Source organism: Lathyrus oleraceus, chromosome 7, assembly GCF_024323335.1.
Source record: "Lathyrus oleraceus cultivar Zhongwan6 chromosome 7, CAAS_Psat_ZW6_1.0, whole genome shotgun sequence".
Taxonomy (NCBI): Eukaryota; Viridiplantae; Streptophyta; class Magnoliopsida; order Fabales; family Fabaceae; genus Lathyrus; species Lathyrus oleraceus.
Genome location: NC_066585.1, coordinates 544,262,187 through 544,284,185, shown reverse-complemented (window position 1 = coordinate 544,284,185; position 21,999 = coordinate 544,262,187). Strand labels below are relative to the sequence as shown.

Genomic DNA, 21,999 nt, shown 5'->3' with positions numbered 1-21,999 from the left:
TCTTATTATTGACCTCAAATAGGACTGAATGAGTAATAAGTTGAGTAAATTGTACTCTAAAGCCTAAGGAAAGTGCAACAAACAAAGACCTATCAAATGTGTCATACTTAGGACAAGTTTCACAACTTAAGAATGGAAGCCCTTGCTTTTGTTTTAAACAAAGACCCATCAAAGTCTCAATGTTTTAACTCTTGTATTTTTCTACTTCTACTCTCAACCACTTGCACCCCCCAAAAAAAAGTAGTGGGTGGGCCCACAAAGAAGCACATTTTCTATAACCGTGATTGATGGTAGGGAGTGGGAGATTAGATTTTCACATGGAATTCTTAGGTCTCACTCACACCTCAAAGTTTGATCATAACATACCATGACTAGTTTTGGAGGGAACAAGAACATGGGTTACATACCCCACACACATCCCTTTGCTTTCTTTTTCTTTAGTCACTCTCAAGGTTCAACTAATAACTAATTTTTCAAAAGCATGTATAGTCAATTACCTACCTCATAAAGTAAGATTTGTATTATTTTGTACACTCATTTATTTGTACACGTGGAGGGATCATGATTTTGAGTGAAAAAATTGATCACGCTCTCAAAGATTATAAATCTTTCGATTTAGACGGATAAAAATCAAACAACCATAAATGCTTCGGAAGAAAAAAAACAATTACAAAAATTATTATTTTGATATAAAATTGCAGGTCTCATTTGTTAAGTTTAATAACGACCCAACTACTTGTAAAAGAGTTGGATTTAGATCTATTATTTAGTCTCAATAACGTATGATTTCATCGTTAAACAATCTACATCAAAAACGTCATATTAAAACGAACAATTTTAATTTTAAATTGAATTTAGCTAATTTGTGTCTTAAGAATTAATGATAAAAAAAGTTAAAAATAAAATTTTATTATTGAAAAATATAATATTTTGAATTTGGGTCCCACAAAGTCTATATCACTAGTTTTTAACTGATTTATTTTTTGTTTCACTTTACCAACCCTAAACCTCTCTTTCACCTTTTATATATACATCCCTCATGAAGTTAAAAACTATACATACCATACCATACACAACACAACACACTCATTTTTTCAGCTTAGAAACCATGGATTGGTTCTCATGGCTTTCAAAAACAAATCTTGATCCATCTCTTGTATATGAGTATGGCCTCACATTTTCACACAATGAGCTAGAACAAGAAGACATAGTTTACTTCAACCATGAGTTTCTCCAAAGCATGGGAATCTCCATAGCCAAACACAGGCTAGAAATTCTCAAGCATGCAAGAAAAGACAAATCAAAGAGACAACCACCGAGACCAGTTGCAAAGATCATGGTAGCAATCAAAAAGACAAAAAAGTGCTTAGCTGATTACATCATGAGAAAATTGGTTACATGTGAGGAATCAAATTCAGCACTTGTTGTTGTTCCAACATCAAGACCTAGTAATAGTGCTTATTATGGAACAAGATCATCATGGAAGAGTAGTTCTTTGAAGAGGAGTAATAAGAAGATGAAAGTGGAGAAACAAGAGAGGTTATTGCTTACAAATGGAAGTCCTAGTCCTACAATGATGCCTGGTTTTGCTCTAGATAGTTTTTCTAGTACTCCTATGGTTTATCATTTTCATGAAGGGAAGATGAAAGGAGAAGATGATGATAATAATGGTTATTGGTCTGCTGCTGTTGAAGATATCAGGTGGGATGCTATGTTTCAAGATCTAAAGCCAAATTAATTTTTCTAATTTTTTTATGACTCTTTTTATTTCAACCTCAAATTTTAATCGGGTGTTTGAAACTATGACAGATAGTCATAGTCATTTAACGGAGATCAGAAGCTCCAAGTTAGATCTGATCTAACTTAGAGTTCTTATCGTAACGTGTCTGATAATGCGAATTCAATGCGTTTTCAAACATGTGATATACTATTTGGTGAGAGATGAATTTTTTAGGGTTCTTCCACCATTTTGAATGTGCTTTTACTTTCTTTTTTTTTATTCATTAGTGGTGTGAATCATGTGGATGGGTAACTTTAGCACTTGTCTGTATGAGTAATGATGTTTGACTACTTTTGCTTTTGATTTTGAATGTTTGTGACTTTTAGGTTTGAATAGGTGAAATTTGGATTAGATTAGCGTAATTGTGGGGAGAGAATGATTAAGATAGGTGATTATTGTTTTGTTCTTTGTAGCAAATTTGAAGTCCAAATTTGTAATATGTTATGGTTATTTTGACAATATACACATTGACAAAAGTATATTTATAGTTAAATTATGTCTTACCTTCATATTCTTGTTTTTGAATTCTTGAATGGAACTTTATCTGAATAAACAATTGATTAATTTTATAAAAAAAAATTATATATAGTTTTTAGCTGCATATTTAAATTCTTGTAATCAATTAAAACATTAAAGTTACTATCAAATTTCGTCCCTATTTTAAAAAAGAAATAATATAACAAGAAACCTATTTGAGAAAGCTATTCAAAATGATGGAGGAATGTGGTTATTATGAAAAAGAAGGGAAAGGACGAAACTGCCCCGTGCCCCACATAGGTGACAACTGACACTAAGGCCCATTTATTTATTTCAAAGTGGTGACCATAGATTCAGATTTGTGAGTTATTATTTTGAACACTTAGCCAATTTGTTCAGAAAAATTGAACACTGAGGACCCCATTTATGTCCTTTCTTGTAATTATATTAGTCTAGCATTTAGTAGTACCTGAAGTTACTTTTTTTCTTCACATGGCAATATCAATAGGTTTAAAACATGTAAATTTATCTCATAGAGCTCTACAATTAATCAAAAATATGCCAACCATAACCACATTTCCATGTTATGCTACTTAATAAGTTGGAATCATATCCATTACTCCATAAATGAATATGACTCCACTTGAAGAGAGACACAAGAATGAATGTAGAAATAATGAACAATTTTTTTTTACAAAGGGAGCCCGCCGCCCTTAATGGAGAGGATTCTGACTCGTTTTTATCTACCTGCAATAAAATAACAGCTCGGTTTAAAGATAAAACATAATGTTGGAAACCTCCTAGGCCAAAACAATGTCAGGTCCGCATAAGGGCGATGATATTACGCAGTCAAGATATCTTTCCACGATCCATACTTTGAACTGAATGTTCCTCCACCAAATTGTTGTGCATATTCAGAAACAACACCGCGAGCAGAAACATCCCAAGTCTTCACTATATCTTTAAGGGACATCGGTTGTGAAAAATTACGTAAGGACATGCTAAACTTTGATTTCGCTTTCTCTGAAAGATCTTCATTCCCATTACTGTCATAATAATATAAAGAATAACACTTTGCATTAGAAACATTTGTCAGCATATTTAAGTTAAGGTTGAAAACTGCTACATGCACTGTGTAGATTACCAATATTTGGAAGAGAAAATCCAAAACACTTCAGATCCAAAATTAGCAAGTTAAGAGTGAAGGGGCTAAAATATTTCATATCTCACCATGATTCAACTGGAAACTTGTCTAGGAATATGGGAGAAGAATTAGGATAATTTGGAGGAACCAGTAAGCGCAGAGGCTGAATAGGGTACTGTAAAGTGATATAAATCACACATTAGACTAATAAAACAAATAAAAATCTAAAAGGTTTAAAATTTGTTTTAATTGCTAAATATGAGAGTCCCCACCTGTAGTGAAGCATAATGAGATTTTAAAGATGGGCTGAGAGCCACAGGAATGAAAGAACATTTGACAATGGTCCCTTCTGTCCCTTCAGCAGCAGCAACAGCAGCTGCAGTTGGATCGACATCTCTGTCACTTATTTCTACCACGGTGTCAATAAGTCTGCGATTAATTTGCTGTATTTCTTCCAAGAGGGCGTGAATAGCCTGCCACTCAATTCACATAAAGTCCCATATCAGAGCCAAAAAATCAAGGCATCAGATATTTTATTAACTAACAAAAGACACAAAGTGCATAACTATACAGTAGTTTGCTAGCAATGATACAATACAAGTGTATTAAAATCATCACACTCTAACTAACTATGTTTTAATAAGTATCCAGAAAGAGTGAGTGCATCTATTCAAACCCATATAATTGACAATATCCAGCCAATGAACAAAGATCACAGACAGTAAAGATAATGTTATATATTAATTATAAAATAAAATGTAAACAGTTAAAAACATATAATTTAGTAACCTCGGCGTTTGGTTTCTTGAAATCGGTTGTATCAGTTGACTCCTGTTGAGAAGCCTCTGAAGCAGATAACTGCGTTATACTGTCATTCTTGCTCACAGGCACAGCAGATGACTTAACATTCAACGGTCTAGCACTCGTATAGCGCTTTATCTTCCTGATTCCATTAGTACCATCTTGAGTGATGAAATTTCTAGCCTGAAGACGACAATTAGTCATGGAAACCAAATCCTCGCCAACAGCTGCTCTGGATCCATTACCTGGAGCTGATCCTGCTATCCTATCACTCATGCTGACAACTGAACTGATATCATTGACAGCAGCGGTTAATGTTTCAGTTGACATTGATTGCACCTGGAATCATCATTTGGACATAAATTTGTCAATTATAGTAATGGACACCTGTCCAATAATTTACTAAAACAGAGAACAGTAAAAGCTTTTAAAAGTATTGAGTAAACCACCAAATTAGTCCGAGTTTGTAGGACGCTCTCGAATAAGTCCCTGAGATTATGAATACTTCAAAAAGGTCCCTGAATTATTAAAGTGTCAAGTTGATCTCTATATTTAACCACTTACTTATCAATTAGGTCTCTATTTTAACCACTAAGTATCAATTTGGTCTGACTATTTAACCACATACTATATCAATTTAGTCTCTTACATTACTATCGCAGGATTAATATATTCATATGACTAAAATTTAATAGAGTCAGAGATCTCTTTGAAATATCCATAATCTCCAGGATTTATTCGAGCGGCTTACAAAGTCGGGAATGGATTTGGTGGTTTATATTTAATAGATGTGGTTTGTATTTTATTAAATCAAAAATAATATGTAGCGTATGAAAGGCTTGCTAGACTAACTGCTCTTATTAGACGATCAATAGGCTGCTCTGCAGTTGACTTCCCAGAAGTAGCTGCCAAAGTATTAAAATATGCACAATCTGGACCACTGAATTCTGCCAATAAAGGAGAGGCTGATATCCCAGGAGTCCCAATGGCAAGGGATTGAGCTGGTGCTGCTGCACCCCCTGTATGCTGTCCAACATTGGCAGCACTTGATGATGAAACACCAGGAATGGGCTTCTCAGAATCCACTAGCATAGGAGATGGAGCCATGGGAGGGGAAGGAGTAGGGAGCCCAAAAGGTGAATTAGAAGATTGAAGAGGAGTTGCAACTTTTGCTAGAGACTGTTGATGAGTTTGTTGATCAACTTGGGGAGATGAGTGTTGTGGAATTTGAGGAGACGCAGCCTGAAAGAGTTGGGGTGAAGCAACCTGAAATGGACTCCCTTGTTTTGACTGTTGATGGGAATAAGCAGAGTTTTGGCCTGAGTTAATATGTTGCTGAAATACCCCTGGCTTAACACCTATTCCTTGTCGCATTTTCATATCATTTATATCATTCATTTGGTTAATCTGAGACTGTACTGACAGCTGTTGCTTTCCTGGCTGGTGTAGCTGCTGTCGCTGCGGTAGGAGCTGCTGCCTCTGCATCAATTGTCCTTGCTGCTGATATTGTTGTTTGTACTGTTGATTCTGCAGCATCTGATGTTCCTGATGTTTCAGTTGGGGCTGAAGCATAGTTGAACCTGACTGATGGGTATTTAGATTTGGTTGGATCACATTCACCCCACCTTGTGATGATAATGAATTGATGTTGGTCTGTTGAGGAGTACTACCATTGTTTTGTTGAAGGGAGCTCAAGGGAGCCTGTTGCAGAGAGTTCGCAGAATTGCCTTGCCCAACGTCTACACTATTACTTGGTTGAATTGTATTCAACATGTTTTGTTGTGTTGTTGATAAACCAGACATAGAACTATGTTGCAAGTTCGCAGCATTGTTCTGCTGTATAGTTGCTGCAGAACCTTGCAAGTTTGATGGCTGCATCTGAGAGATCATTTGATTTTCATGAGATTGTACTGAAGTAACTTGAGATTGTGACTGTGGTGTCGAAGACATATGAGTTGGGGGAAGCTGTCCTGGTTGCAAGGACGAGATGGCTTTCCTAGGCCTAAATGAACTTATGAGATGTACAATCTGCTTTTCATATGCTCCCAATTTTTCCTTGAAACTAGGAATAATGATGTTCTTAGGAATCTGTAGGAATGTTATCATGCGTTCCAACATCATTCTATATTGCCTCAACTTTTCCACCTGATCTGACTTGGGCTGTTGAGGAGTAGAGTCATACTGATAAATAAAAATGGAAATTATATTAAACAGAGCTGTTGAGGAGTAGAGTCATACTGATAAATAAAAATGGAAATTATATTAAACAGAGTAAAAGTGGACATGTCAATAATTATGGCTTTTAAGAAAAATTGACCTTGCTATGATTGAGAAGAATTTAATACCCTTCAGTTACAGTATTATTTTTATAATAAATCCTGTGGCATACTGAAATAGTAAGTTTAGAATTTTTTTAGGTACTACCAAAGATTCATTAAAAGCTTCTCCTTTATCATCTAATAGTTTTTGTTTTTATTCCTACAACACCGATAAATTATTGGCAAACACATTGGGAATAAAGCATTTTTTTTCAGAAAGGAGTTGAGGCTTTCTTTTCATCTACTGCCTAGAGCATGCTGCAGATTCTAGCGGCTTGAATAATGCTATTGTTACACAGTCAGACATACGCTTTGAAGCATACGCTCTAATAAGATGTCACGTCATTCTTTTCATTACACCGTGCAACAGGCAACCTGCACAATTGGTTTACAAATTCAAGCACACACATCTACTTCTCTCTCCCTCAAACAACTGGATACACCATCCCTCAATATTGCCTGCCAAGTATCCCATGATGTTGATCGTCCTTCAGCACCTATAAATCACAACCTCGCCAAAACAGCACTGCTAAGCCTTGCTCTCACTGATTCATTTGCTTTTCAAATCTGGTTTTGAGAAGTATGCTTTTGAAATCTGGTTGAGAGGTTTGCTTTTGAAATCTGGTTTTGAGGAGTGGTGTATATTTGTGGTTTACAATATAGTGGGAACAGTTTGAAAACATTTTGCATAAGATGGAGATGGTGACGTACCCACCGTCAAACCAAACGTAACACATCATAGAACAATGGAAATCAAAAAGGTTCACAGAAGAGGACTCGAATCTGGTCTTCAATCATATCAGTAGTGTTTGTGGCAGTTGGAAAGCTAGATAGAAGGGAAAGTTTTTAGAAAAGGAAAAGTAATGTTCAGAAACTATGATCAAAATGAGAGAAGATTAAAAGTAGCTATTGGAAGGAAGATGACGTTTGAGTGAGGTGTTGAAAAAAAATGATAGTGGAGACGGCTCTCATGGAGGTAGCTTGGGTGGGTTTGTTGCAGACTAAAATAATCAGAAAAAAGAGTTTGTATTTAACATATAGAACCGGTTAGCAGGTAAATGGGTACAAAAAATAGGTTAAGTGGCAAACTATTTGAGTATTTGGTTGAAAGCGTTTGTTCTTAGCAACTCTCAACCCTGAATTAACAATATCAATTTTGATAACTGGTAAGTCAAAGAATCGTGAACATACCTGCTGAAATCTCATAGCAATTTTTTGGAATATTTCATTCAGATCTGGCAAGTAATTCTCTTTCATGGTTTGCAACTGTAGATTGAAACGTGCAAAGTCAATTAATCACAACATTAGTAGCCATGAAATCCCTCATACAATAATATTTGAATCACTGATGCATTAACACTTCTACATATGATATGAGAAGTTCATTTCGGTTTTAGTTTTATTTTCTATTGTTTTGTGGCATCATAAATTGCAAGTTTCATTTTCATGCTTAAATTGAGACGATGTCTAGAGTTAACCGTAACACAAACTTTCACTTTCACTGAAGCAATGCAAAATATATTAAAATGGAATCAGACTAGTAAGTACAAACATTATTTAAGGGTAGTAATAAAAACAACGCATTCAGGACATAAAACTGAATCTATTGTGGTCAAACATCAGCAATTTATATAGTTGCACAGCGCAAGATTTCAAATATCATGCTAGAGATGAGAATCATTTATTCAAACATGCACAGAATGGATAGCCGGTTCCAGACATATTTAAATAAGAACAACTTGATAAATTTCTCCTTAAGTAGGCATGGTAACAAAATTCAAAACCACCTACACCCACCCAAACTCGCCCTGACTTTGGCGGGGACACCTCGGTGGATAATGGGTGTGGGCCGGGGAAAATTGACTTATGTCGGGGCCATGTCCAAATAGTTTCACTCAGCTGCCTGCGGTGGTCGGAATCCTCCAATCTACCACCTGCCAAAACTGCGCCGTCAAAAACAATCCACTCGCACCCCCCTCGCCACCTTCTGGCCGCCCGTTTCTAGCGGCGATTGATTCTCCTTGCTTGGTGTTGCCTCCTGAATCCAGTGGGGCCACTTTCAGTTTGTGGGTCACATGTTTAAGGTGCATTCGACTAGTGCTTTGCCTCCGACGGATTTGTTCGTTGTTATTTCTCTTTGTTCACATACAATCTGGGGATGGTATAGTTTCTGTGATCCAGAAGTTCTGTTTTTGGTGGTGTTGAGATTTTTTTTTCCTGAAACATCATGACTGAAGTTTCAAGTCCAAAGGTTGTTGTTGTTAAGGAGAATCCCCCAAAAAGAGTCTTATTTCGTTTGCATTTCAAGGAACACCCACTATTACCACTGCTAAATTAAATGGTAATAATAATTATTTGAATTGGTATGCTTCGGCTGAGTTGTGATTTTTAGGTCAACGTATGGACGACCATCTTACGAAAAAAGGTTTCAGAAATTGATAAAGAGATGAACGATGAATGGGAATCCGCGGATTATCAACTTGTATCATTGTTATGGAATTCTATTGAGCCCAAGTTGATGGCACACTTTCGTGTGTATAGGACATGTTATGATGTTTGGCAAAAGGCGGAAAACCTTTATGCTAACGATATTCAAAGAATGTATGCGTCGGTCCACGCAACTTGGCTACTCTTCAGATGATTGATCAAGACTTATCAAAATATCATACCCATGCCCAATCTACTATTAATGGCCTTAAATTTATGTTGGTTAGTGATGATATCACGAAGGTACTGGGCAAGCTTGACAATGTGTTTATGGTGTTTGTTATTCGTGGCCTCTCTAAAGAATATGGTTCGGTTAAAGATCACGCGTTAACAAATACTACCATCCCTACGACAGAAGAACTAATAGATCGTCTCATCCGGGTATCTTTACCAAGTGATGACACCCATACTGCTTCTGAATCCTCTGCTTTTGTTTCTAATTTTAGTAATGGAGGACGTGGTGGTCGGGGTCAAGGACGTGGTTGAGGTAACTTCTATTGCACTCATTGTAGGAAAGATGGTCACACTCAAGATTGGTGCTTTGACTTACATGGCTACCCCGAACAAAACTGCTAATATTGCTTAAACCACTACAAACCGTGAACCAAAGTGTGAACTCAAAACTACTTTTTCTGCAGACGATTATAAGGAGTATTTGCGTTTGAAGGCAGCACAACACGCCGCCTCCTCGGCTACTAATGCTCAAACTTGTAATTCTATGATTTTTCTTTCTCACGTTACTCCTATTGGATGGGTTATGAATTCTGGTGCTTTAGACCATGTGACCGGTAATGCCTCACTTTTCTCTGAATTATCACCACCTAAATATCCACATTATATTACTATTGTGTATGGATCTAAAGTTAAGGCAACTTGCGTTGGACGAGTATCACCTATTCCCTCACTCTCTTTGAGTTTTGTCTTATTGATTCCTAATTGTCCTTTCAATTTGATTTCTATAAGCAAATTAACCAGCTCGTTAAACAATGTCATAACATTTACTTCAAATTCCTTTTTGATACAGGACCGGAGTACGGGACAAACGATTGGAGTCAGAACTAAATTTAATGGTTTCTAGTATCTTCAACCATCTACTTCTGCTATATGTGCTACTACCGAATATCCTGATCTTATGCATCGTCGCTTAGGTCATCCGAGTTTACAAAAATTGAAAAAAAAATGCGTTTGGTCTTCCTCATTTTGAATCTTTACAATGTGATTTTTGTTAGTTAGGAAAACATGTTAGAGTTTCTTTTTCAATCCCATTAATAACAGAGTTTTGTCTCTTGCTCTTTTTGATGTAGTTCATTCCGATGTATGGGGTCTTAGTCGGATTCCTTCTATCCTAGGGTATAGGTATTATGTTATTTTTATCGATGATTTCTCAAGATGTACTTGGATGTTTTTAATGAAAGATCGTTCTGAGTTGTTTAATATTTTAAAGAATTTTTGTTCTAAAATCTCGACACAGTTTGGCAAAACAATTCGCATTTTACGCAGTGACAATGCAAAAGAATATTTCTCTAATTGCTTCAACTCTTTCATGCACTCCAAAGGCATCGTACATCAATCTAGTTGTCCTCATACGCCTCAACAAAATGGTGTTGCTGAAAGAAAACATAGACACATTGTTGACACTGTTTATACTCTTTTACTAAATGTCAATGTACATCTAAAGTTTTTGGGTGATGTTGTCCCTTACTGCCGGGTATTTAATCAACCAGATGCCATCCTCTGTGTTGAATGATCAGGTTCCTCATGTCCTAGTGCACCCTACAAATCCCTTGTATGTTGTTTCCCATCGTATCTTTGGATGTACTTATTTTGTTCATGATTTGAACCCAGGTCGTGATAAAATGTTTGCTCGTGCTATCAAATGTGTTTTTCGGGACTACTTCAACGTCCAAAAGGGATATCGATGTTACTCACCTTCTACACGTCTGCAGATGTTACATTCTTTGAGGACGTACCATACTTTCCCAACTAAGGTGTCCCTGAAACTAATTTAGATCAAGTTTTGCATATTCCTTATTTTGAGTCTTATTGAATCCAGTCCTTTATCGGCTAGTCCACCCGTTGTGATAGATGAGTCTCCACCACTATTGAACCGATATGGTATTACCTATGAGAGAAGGTTGAGACCACCCGATTCAACTCTTATTCCAAGCGCCTCTACCCCTTCTCCGGCTCTGTCTCCTGACTTGCCCATTACCATTCGTAAAGATAATTGTTCAACCCGTAACCCATATCCTACTTATAATTGTGTCTTGTCATCGGTTATTTCCTACCTATTGTGCTTTTTTTACTGCACTTGCATCTGTTACTATTCCTAAAACTATTCAGGAAGCTTTATCCCATCCAGGGTGGAGCCAGGCAATACTTGACAAAATGTCAGCTTTAGAATCTAATCATACTCGGGAGATCGTTCCTCTCCCACCTGGAAAATTTGTTGTTGGCTATTTAATGTTAAGGCGGGTCCTGATGGAGAGGTAGATCGATAGAAAGCTCGCTTAGTGGCAAAAGGATACACTCAAGTCCACAGTCAAGATTATAGTGATACTTTCTCTCTTGTTGCGAAGATGGCATATGTTCGCCTCTTTCTAGCCATGGTTGCCATGAAACAATGGTCTCTATTTTAATTGGATGTCAAGAATGCATTCTTGCATAGTGACCAAGGTAGTCAGACTCGAGATCCCACGCAAGATCGGGTTGGGGTAATTAGATCGTGAATCGGGGGATCGTAACACGGATCGTAAGATCCTACCAAATTTAAAAATGCATACATATTTTGCATATAGATTAATAATATGCATATGACACACAACATAATATAAAAATAAAATTCAAATAACACCAAAATTACTTAAAAAGCTGAAATTTCATATGATAATATTCATTGAAACTAATTCAAGACAATTCAAAACAACACAACATTCAAAACAGTAACAAATAACAATTGAAAACTTTTAAGAAAAACTTAATGAAAATTCACTAATTTTTCAAACAATTCATGTTGGAGTTGGTCATAATCACTCAATGAAATATTGAGTGAGATAGTGACTATATTTAACGGGAGAGGTGAAAGAGTTTGAGGTGAATGAATTGGAAAGAATAAATGTATTTTGGGAAGTTACACTAATCATGATGTATTTTGGGAAGTTGAATAAATCTTTAATTATTGGGTGGTTGAGTATTGATTACCCCTAGTTATTATCATTTATCCTAGTTATTAGGCAGAAAAGAATCGTTTCAGATTTTAAAAAAAAAATTCTTTTTAAGGATTTTTCAACAGAAACGGCGATTCTACCGATATCACGGCGATTCTGACCATGCCTACCAAAAACCGATTCTGATCATTCACTGGCACGGTGGGGAGTTACAAGATCGTAAAACCGTATGATCCTACGAGTAGGATCGCGATTTTGACTACCATGATAGTGACTTAGAAGAGGAGATTTACGTGGAGCAACCTCTTGGGTTTGTTGCTCATGGGGAGTATAATCGGGTTTATAAATTGCACAAGTCTTCGTATGGCTTGAAACAATCACTTTGGACATGGTTTAGAAGATTTATAGTGTTGCAACAATTTGGGATTAACCGTTGTGAATCAAAACACTCTGTTTTCCCCAAATGCTCCTCAATAAATATATTTATCTAGTGGTTTATGTTGATGACATTGTAATTACATGTGATGATTTTGAGGGTATCAAGGCTTTAAAACAACACTTATTTCAGAACTTTCAGACTAAGGATTTTGGTCCTCTTCGTTACTTTCTAGGAAGTGAGGTAGCTCAATCAAAGTCAGGTATTGTTATCTCTCAAAGGAAGTATGCTCTTGAGATTGCAAACTGGTTAACACTCTTATGGATCCTAATGTAAAATTTCTCCCTAATCAAGGGGAGCCATATACTGATCCAGGAAGATATCGAAGACTTATAAGAAAGTTGAATTATCTTACCTTGCCTAGACCTGATATATCTTTTCCAGTCAATGTAGTAAGCCAGTTCCTAAACTCTCCTTGTGACAACCATTGGGATGTAGTTATTCAAATCCTTAAGTATATCAAAGAATCACCTAGAAAAAACTTGTTTTTTTGTAATAGAGACAACACTGATATCATTGGATATTTAGATGCTAATTGGGCAGGAGATGTAAGTGATAGACGCTCTACATTGGGTTATTGTGTTTTTATTGGTGGAAATTTGATCAAATGGAAAAGCAAAAAGCAAACCGTCGTTGCTCAATCAAGTACAAAAGTTGAGTATCGAGTCATGGCCCATGCCACATGTGAGCTCATGTGGTTAAAGAATTTACTATAGGAACTTCATTTTGGAAAAGTCGGACATATGGAACTTGTATGTGATAATCAGTCAACTTTGCACCTCTCCTCCAATCCAATTTTTTTATGAGAGGACAAAGCATATAGAAGTCGACTGCCACTCTCTTAGAGAGAAGATTAACATCGGAATCATCAGAACCTCCTTTGTTAATTCCAAGGATCAACTTGTTGACCTCTTTACAAAATCTCTTTGAAAACCTCGGATTACTTACATATGTGACAAGATGGATGCTTATGATGTATATGCACCACCTTGAGGGGGAGTGTTGAGATATTGGTTTATTATTATTATGTATCTATTCCTTTTATTAGTAGAGTATCAATTAGGATATTATTGTATCAAATCTTTCCTTCACTTATTATATCTTCTCCTTAATTAGTGGGGTTTATTAGGAGACTTGGACATATATATATATATATATATATATATATATATATATATATATATATATATATATATATATATATATATATATATATATTTTGTTGAAGATTAGCACATATCAAATCATAATCATTTGATTATGATTTGTTAAGCTGTTACAAAACAGTGGTGTAAATAGATTTATTCTCTATTATTATTATTTCCTTATTTAGGTAGCAACAATTATAGGGAGTTATTTCTCTGTTTATTAACAAGTTAGTACAGCTTGTTGTATCCTATTTATACCTTACAATGTAATAGTTCCTAACAATGAAATATACAATATATTTCTATATGGTATCAGAGCACAAGATCTGAACCATCCCTAAATCTTGAGCACCACCCATGGCAGATACTAAAGCAGAAAATTCAGCCAACAATTTGGCTGAAGGACATGCTCTTCCTATCACTGGTCACAAATTGAATGGCCAGAATTACAATCAATGGGTGCGCTCAGTCAAAATCTACCTTCAAGGAAAAGGGAAGGAAGGTTATATCACAGGAGACTCCAAGTGTCCAAAAAAGGGGGATTCAAACCTCGAAAAATGGCAACTAGAAAACAGTCTAGTAATGTCATGGCTGCTAAACACCATGACAAATGAAATTGGAGAAAATTTCATATACAATGACATTGCCAAAGAGATGTGGGATGCCGTAAAGGAAACCTACTCTAATGTCGACAATACATCTGCAATTTTTGAAATCAAGAGCATACTCCATGATTTGCGTCAAGATGACCGCTCAGTCACAGAGTATTTTAATACTCTCAATCGTCACTGGCAGCAACTGGATGTATATGATGAAGTTGAATGGAGTTGCACGGAGGACAAAAAGAAGTACAAAGAATTGGTGGAGAAAGATAGAGTCTACAAATTTCTATTAGGTTTGAACACAGAACTTGATGAAGTTCGTGGGAGAATCCTTGGAACCAAACCTCTTCAAAAAATTCGAGAAGCATTCTCGGAAATACGAAGAGAGGAAAGCAGGAGAAAAGTGATGCTTGGAAAATCCAGTGCAGTCCCATCTATAGAAGGATCTGCAATGGCAACAAGGGGAGATCAGCGTTCTTTCCAAAAGAAAACTCGGCCTTGGTGTGACCACTGCAAGAAACCGGGTCATACCAAGGAGACATGCTGGATCATTCATGGAAAGCCATCAGAGCTAAAATGGACTAAAAACCGGGACAGCAGGGGGAACACAGCTGAGGTAAATTCTCACTCATCACCATTCAACAAGGAGCAAATGGAAGCCTTACAAAAAATGCTTCAACAAACAATTGGTACAGCTACTGTGGCACAAAAAGGTAATCTTTTTCATGCTCTAAACACTAGCATGGGAAAACAAAATTCATGGATTATTGACTCAGGAGCATCTGATCACATGACTGGAGATTTGACTGTCTTTGATAGCTATTCTCCATGTCAAAATAATTCGACTGTTCGAATTGCTGATGGTACCCTTTCTAAGGTCATGGGTAAAGGTTCAGTCATTATTTCACAAAATATTACTCTTAGTTCAGTACTGTATGTGCCTAAACTTGATTGTAACTTGCTGTCCATCAGTAAACTTACAAAGGATTTGAAGTGTATCACTAAATTCTTTCCTAACCTGTGTGAATTTCAGATTTTGGAGTCGGGGAGGACGATTGGCAATGCTAAAGAATGTGTTGGACTCTATATCCTTCAGGCTGAAGCATCTAAACCAGAATCCGAGGCAACCTCTTGAGCTGTAGTTTCTGCATGTAGTGAAATTCTGCAATGCTGTGGCACTATAGACTAGGCCACCCAAATTTTATGTACTTGAAAAAAATGCTTCCTAAAGTATTCAATAAAAATCAGAAGTTGTTTCAATGTAAAATTTGTCAATTGTCCAAACATACACGCAGCCCCCACCCACCTCAACCCTATAAACTTTCCCAACCTTTTTATGTTATTCATAGTGATGTATGGGGACCATCGCGAGTCAGAAATGTAACTGGATCAAGATGGTTTGTCACCTTTATTGATGACCACACACGGATCACTTGGGTCTACTTTATGAAAGACAAATCGGAAGTTGGTAGAATATTTGAATGTTTCCATACCATGGTGCAAACACAATTTCAAAGCAAGATTAGAGTGCTTAGGAGTGATAATGGTCGTGAGTACTATAATTCTACCCTAAGCTCATACTTTACGCAATATGGAATAATACACCAAACCTCATGTGTGGATACACCTCAGCAGAACGGGGTTGCCGAGAGAAAGAATAGACACCTCCTAGAAGTAACCCGATCTCTCATGCTAGCTACAAATGTCCCTAACCATTTTTGGGGAGAAGCTGTCCTCTCTGCAACCTATCTAATAAACAAAATGCCTTCCCGAATCCTTAACTTTCATACGTCTTACTCCACTCTCCAAACCTTATACCCAACCAATCGCATCCTTACATCTATTCCTTTGAAAATATTTGGATGCACAACCTTTGTCCATAATCTTGATCCCCAACGCAGTAAACTTGACCTGAAATCCATTAAACGCATATTCCTCGGCTACTCTCCTCACCAAAAGGGATACAAATGTTATTCACCTCAAAACAAAAAATTCTACCACACCATGGATGTAACTTTTTTTGAGAATCAACCATATTATCCCAAAGTTGGCATTCAGGGGGAGAACATCTATCCAATTGAAGTGGTAGAATCCCAACTTTTGGAACTTGAGCTAACTGAACCCAAACTCACGGCAGAGGCATCAAAACCTACACCTGAACCAAATGAAAATGCAACAGAAACTGCAGAACCTACACATGGACCAAAAGAAACTACGTTAGAAAATGTAGAGGAAATTGCAGTAGAAACTACAGCTCCTACAACAGAAACTGCACCAGAAAACAACGTGAAAGTGTACTCCGGGAAGAGCAAGAAGGGAATAGAGTCCTACACAGCACCAAGGCAGAACCAAGAAACCTCCAAGACTCTAGAAAATGACGTTCCCTCAGGTAATACTGCTCCTAACTCTGTGAATGTTGATGACATTAATATTCCTATTGCTTTGAGAAAAAATGTAAGATCGTGTACTAAACATCCCATTGAAAGATTTGTATCTTATGGAAAATTGTCCCAGAGTTACAAGACGTTTGTAACAGCCCTTGACAATACACATATTCCAAGCAACATCCAGGAGGCACTCCAAAATTTTGAATGGGCAGCAGCCGTAACTGAAGAGGTTCAGGCCTTAATTAAGAATGGCACTTGGGAGATCACAAGCCTACCATCAGGGAAGAAGTCGGTAGGATGCAAATGGATATTCTCCATGAAGTATAATGCAGATGGGAGTGTAAATCGGTACAAAGCTCGACTTGTAGCAAAGGAATTTACTCAATCATATGGAGTAGATTATGAAGAGACTTCTGCACCGGTGGCCAAACTGAACTCAGTTAGAGTTATTCTCTCTTTGGCTGCAAATTTAGATTGGCCACTCCATCAACTAGATATCAAGAATGCCTACTTAAATGGTGACCTAGAAGAGGAAGTTTATATGCAGATTCCTCCTGGACTTGAATCATCCAGCACCGCAAATATGGTGTGCAGGCTCCGAAAATCCATTTATGGCCTCAAGCAGTCTCCAAGGGCGTGGTTTGATAGATTGACTCGAGTTGTAAAGAAAGACGGGTTCAACCAATGCCAATCAGATCACACTATGTTTGTTAAACACTCCATGGAAGGAAAGGTAGCTTTGTTTATTGTTTATGTTGATGATATCGTTATTACAAGAAATGATTATGATCAAATTGATCATTTAAAGGGACTCTTGGCAAAGGAATTTGAAGTTAAGGACTTGGGACAACTGAAGTATTTTTTAGGGATGGAAGTTGCTCGAACAAAGGATGGTATCTATGTATCACAAAGGAAATACACCCTTGACCTACTTCAAGAAACTGGAATGCTTGGGTGCAAGGCAGCTAATACACCAATAGAACAAATAAAAGGAAGAGAAGATGAAAGTCCACCAGCCGACAAAGATAGATATCAAAGTTTAGTTGGGAAACTAATCTACCTATCTCACACTAGGCCCGACATTGGGTTCGCTGTAAGCTTGGCTAGTCGCTACATGTCAAATCCAACTGAGTCTAACATGAAAATGGCGAATAGAATCCTCCAATATCTCAAAGGCACACCAGGTCGAGGCCTCCACTTCAAGAGGAATTCAAACAGGGACATTGAAGTTTATACAGATTCAGATTGGGCAGAATGCTCTACAGACAGAAAATCGACTACAGGTTATTATTCATTTGTGTGGGGGAACCTAGTAACTTGGAGAAGCAAGAAACAATCTGTAGTGGCGAGGAGTAGTGCAGAAGCAGAATTTAGAGCTATGGCCCTAGGTATTTGTGAAGGAATGTGGCTTAAGAGCATCCTAGATGAAATCAAAATTCATGTGAACCATTCTGTGAGGTTACTATGTAATAACAAAGCTGCTATAAGCATTGCAAAGAACCCAGTCCAACATGATAGAACAAAACATGTGGAAATTGACCGACACTTCATTAAAGAAAAAATTAATCAGAAGATTATAAATATTGATCATGTCCCATCATACAAGCAAACTGCAGATATCTTAACCAAGGCTCTTCCAAGGAATACTTATGAAAATATCAAATCCAATTTGGGTATGATAGACATCTACCACCCAGATTGAGGGGGAGTGTTGAAGATTAGCACATATCAAATCATAATCATTTGATTATGATTTGTTAAGCTGTTACAAAACAGTGGTGTAAATAGATTTATTTCCTTATTTAGGTAGCAGCAATTATAGGGAGTTATTTCTCTGTTTATTAACAAGTTAGTACAGCTTGTTGTATCCTATTTATACCTTACAATGTAATAGTTCCTAACAATGAAATATATATATATATATATATATATATATATATATATATATATATATATACTTACTGTGTATTCTCTTCATATAATAAAATAAGAATTACAGATTCAACTAGTACCTTTTGGTATAATTCTTCTTGCCAATCACCCCCACTTAGTTGTTCAGTCTGTATTGTAGAATCTACAGAAGCTACAAGAAGTATGATACAGAAATCAAATGAAAATACAATGCTAAGAAAATACATGAGAGTGCAATAACAGGTTAACAATAACTGGGGTCTACAAATGAAAAACCATCGCCCTACTTAAATTATTGTAATATCTAGGTATGTTTAGGAGTTGAGAATATATACAAAAGGAACACCAGGCAAGCGCAGGGGATAGCACCCCACTTAAATTATTGTAATATCTAGGTATGTTAATAAATGGGGTCTACAAATGGAAAACCAGCGCCCACTTAAATTATTGTAATATCTAGGTATGTTTTAGGAGTTGAGAATATATACAAAAGGAACACCAGGCAAGCGCAGGGGATTGCACCCCACTTAAATTATAGTAATATCCAGGTATGTTTAGGAGTTGAGAATATATAGGATAGAAAGGAAGGAAGCTAAGGAAGGAATAGATTAGAGAAAGTAAGTTGATTGAGGGTACGGGTCCCTCAAATACCAGCGAGGAATGTTCCTTCCGTGCATCACCTTCTACCTCTGGATCATCATGATCAGAGAAAGCACTGTTGAATGATACACCCGTTATGGTATCTTCCTATTTTCACTCTATCGCTTGGTCCAGCTCTACCAGAGTACTTTGCATTTGCTAATAGAACTATTGAATCACAAGGAAAATGATGACACAGCAAAACACATGGATGCAAGTACATACTTGTGGGTGTTTCAGGAAGAGTTCTTTGGGATTGATATAATTGTTTTTGCTGATCAAGAGCACTTTGCTGTTGATGTAAGGACCCTGATGCTTGGAGTTTTTGCTGCATATCTCGTTGCAAAGAACTTGGCTGCTGCTGCAAACCCATTTGCTGTTGCATCTGTGCAGGCTGATTGTGAATCTGCGACATTAGTTGCTGCTGTGAAGCCTGTGGCTGGGATTGCTGCGACTGAGATGCCAACGACTTTGATGCATTTTGTTGCAATTGTTGCTGCATTGAAACCTTTGGTTGTTGCAACATGTGTGCAGAATGATGGCTTGTTTGGATGCCTTGGTTGCCAGAATCAGTTCCAAACTGCTGTTGCTGTAACCCCGGTACATTATTTCCCGACTGCTGTTGATGTATATTTGCTAGATTGTTTTGCTGATTTATTAACTGTTGTTGTTGTCGCTGTTGCGGGTTCATGAGATTATTCTGTTGTGGATGCAACCTCTGGGACTTAAGTGTGTCACCAACATTGTTCTGTTGTCCAAGCATCTGAGCATGTTGCCCATTTGTTACATTTGATTGAGTCCCTCCAAACTGCTGCTGTTGCTGTGCAGGCAAGATTGACTGTTGAGTCATTGGTGTTTGTTGCTGTTGAGAAATAGAATTCTGTTGCTGTTGCTGCCTAATAATTTGGGAATGTTGCTGAAGCCTAGACTGTGTTGACTGTGGAACATTGTTAGACTGCTGATTTTGTGGAAGGCTAGATGATAGAGACGATTGCATCGTCGAAGGCTGCATAGCAGATGACGTTTGCATAACTGATTGTTGAGAGGTATTCAACTGATTTGGTTGCAGAAGGTTCTGCTGTTGTTGTTGCTGCTGCATCTGAGACAGCTTATGCTTCATAACCTGTTGCTGCTGCTGGTAAAGAATCTGTTGATTCTGTGGTTGTTGCTGTTGCTGTGGGGGCACAACTTGCTGCCTACCTGGCATTTGTCTCTGAGAACCAGGAAACATACCCTGTATATTGGAGTTCTGGCCAATAGAATTAGTCGCAGAATTTTGCGGTTGTTGTGTGTTTGAATTTTGGCTAATATTCTGGCTGGGAGTCTGGGATAGAGTTGTTACCGATGACAGGTTAGGTTGGGGTGCAACATGATTTTGACTGGTTTGTGGTAGAAGCTGCTGACGAGGATTAGGATGTTGTTGTCCTGGATTAAGAACTTGAGACTGTAAAACAAGTCCTGTGATAAAGGAAAAGAAAACAAATATGGATTAGCACAATATTTAACATGAAAACACCATTTGGATTTTAACAATACATGGAAAAGATAAATCTGAAAATTCAAAAGAAGGAAATAAAACAAGACAAGAAAAATAGTAAGATGGCCATTAAGAGTCTCACATTTGAGATATGGTCTAAAAATTATTCTATATAAGAGGTGGGTAGTCGTAGCCTCTATAAGCTGGTTTTGCAAAGGTTGAGTTAGACCCAACCCAAAAATCAAATATTGCATCAGAGCTTATCCAAGATCTATAGGACCACAACATTGTTGGACCACTCGGGTCACGCTCCAAGTGTCTATTCCTCCGGCCGGGCATATGGGGGTGCCTTAAGAATCCCACATTGAATGAAATATGGCCTGAAATTGTGTTTAGAAGTGGTCGATAGTACTCCCCTATGGTTAAGTAAGGGTTGAGCTAGGTCCAACATAAAATTCCAAGAAGGGCCAATAGAATAAACTTCATTTATTAGATCCAGATCAATAGGATGTCAATAATTATATATATAGTCCCAACAACATTTATACATGCTAACAACTATGTAGTCCCAACAACATTTAGCAATGTGTGTTAACTGTTCATCAACCTGTCCTTTAACAATATGGCCCCCTTAATTGTTTAGGTGGGTCATTTAATTTCCTTCCAAGGATCATTTAGAATAGAATCACTGAGAAAACATACTATAATATAAAACTAAAATCATCAAAAATCAGTAAACAAATTCTTTAACAGCTAATAATATTATTCACAAACCATGCCAAGCAAATACAAAACTTAAATACATATATAATTAAATAGGATTTGCAAACTTTGGTACCATACTGAATACAACCACCGAATCCCAAAATAAAATATATGCTTACCTGGATCTGGCGGATTATTGCTAGGGCCTCCTTCATTTGATGGCATATTGCTGGCAATGGTGCTTTGAGATTTGGTCTCCATTGTAAGCATCTTCATAGAAATCTTCCGGAGATAATCAGACTGAAAAAAAGGAACACAAGTAGCAAGTTAAGCAATTGATGTTCAACATAATGGAAACCTAAGTTGTCTTTGAGGATAAGAAAGAGAAGATGGGAGAAAATCTCAATGTTGCTCATTGATTAAAAAAACTAGTTATGATAACATGATGACTTGTATTTATAGAGGTCAAGTCCCTAACTTATTTGATTCAGTTAGTTAGAGAGATCACATAAGACCAGCT

The 21,999-nt window shown here is 37.1% G+C and overlaps 2 protein-coding genes across 7 annotated transcripts in view; one reads left to right on the top strand and one right to left on the bottom strand.

The window, feature by feature from the left end:
* The first annotated feature begins 1,011 nt into the window (after positions 1-1,011).
* Positions 1,012-2,273, top strand: LOC127105389 (uncharacterized). The gene has a single exon (XM_051042571.1). It carries the CDS (start codon positions 1,040-1,042, stop codon positions 1,736-1,738), a length of 699 nt encoding a protein of 232 aa, XP_050898528.1. The 5' UTR covers positions 1,012-1,039; the 3' UTR covers positions 1,739-2,273.
* Positions 2,274-2,762: 489 nt separating this feature from the next.
* The window catches only part of LOC127105387 (mediator of RNA polymerase II transcription subunit 15a), a 29,017-nt gene continuing 9,780 nt past the window's right edge, over positions 2,763-21,999 (bottom strand). For 3 of the 6 annotated variants that reach the window (XM_051042568.1, XM_051042566.1, XM_051042567.1), the window contains exons 4-12: positions 21,659-21,779; positions 19,523-20,755; positions 18,760-18,830; positions 7,712-7,786; positions 5,055-6,383; positions 4,191-4,541; positions 3,674-3,874; positions 3,488-3,576; positions 2,763-3,303 (exon numbers count right to left, since the gene is read on the bottom strand). In XM_051042568.1, coding sequence (XP_050898525.1) covers positions 3,099-3,303; positions 3,488-3,576; positions 3,674-3,874; positions 4,191-4,541; positions 5,055-6,383; positions 7,712-7,786; positions 18,760-18,830; positions 19,523-20,755; positions 21,659-21,779 — 3,675 coding nt within the window. In that variant the 3' untranslated portion in view covers positions 2,763-3,098. The remainder of the gene's footprint in view (positions 3,304-3,487; positions 3,577-3,673; positions 3,875-4,190; positions 4,542-5,054; positions 6,384-7,711; positions 7,787-18,759; positions 18,831-19,522; positions 20,756-21,658; positions 21,780-21,999) is intronic. The other 3 variants (XM_051042569.1, XM_051042570.1, XM_051042565.1) reach the window with 3 other exon arrangements.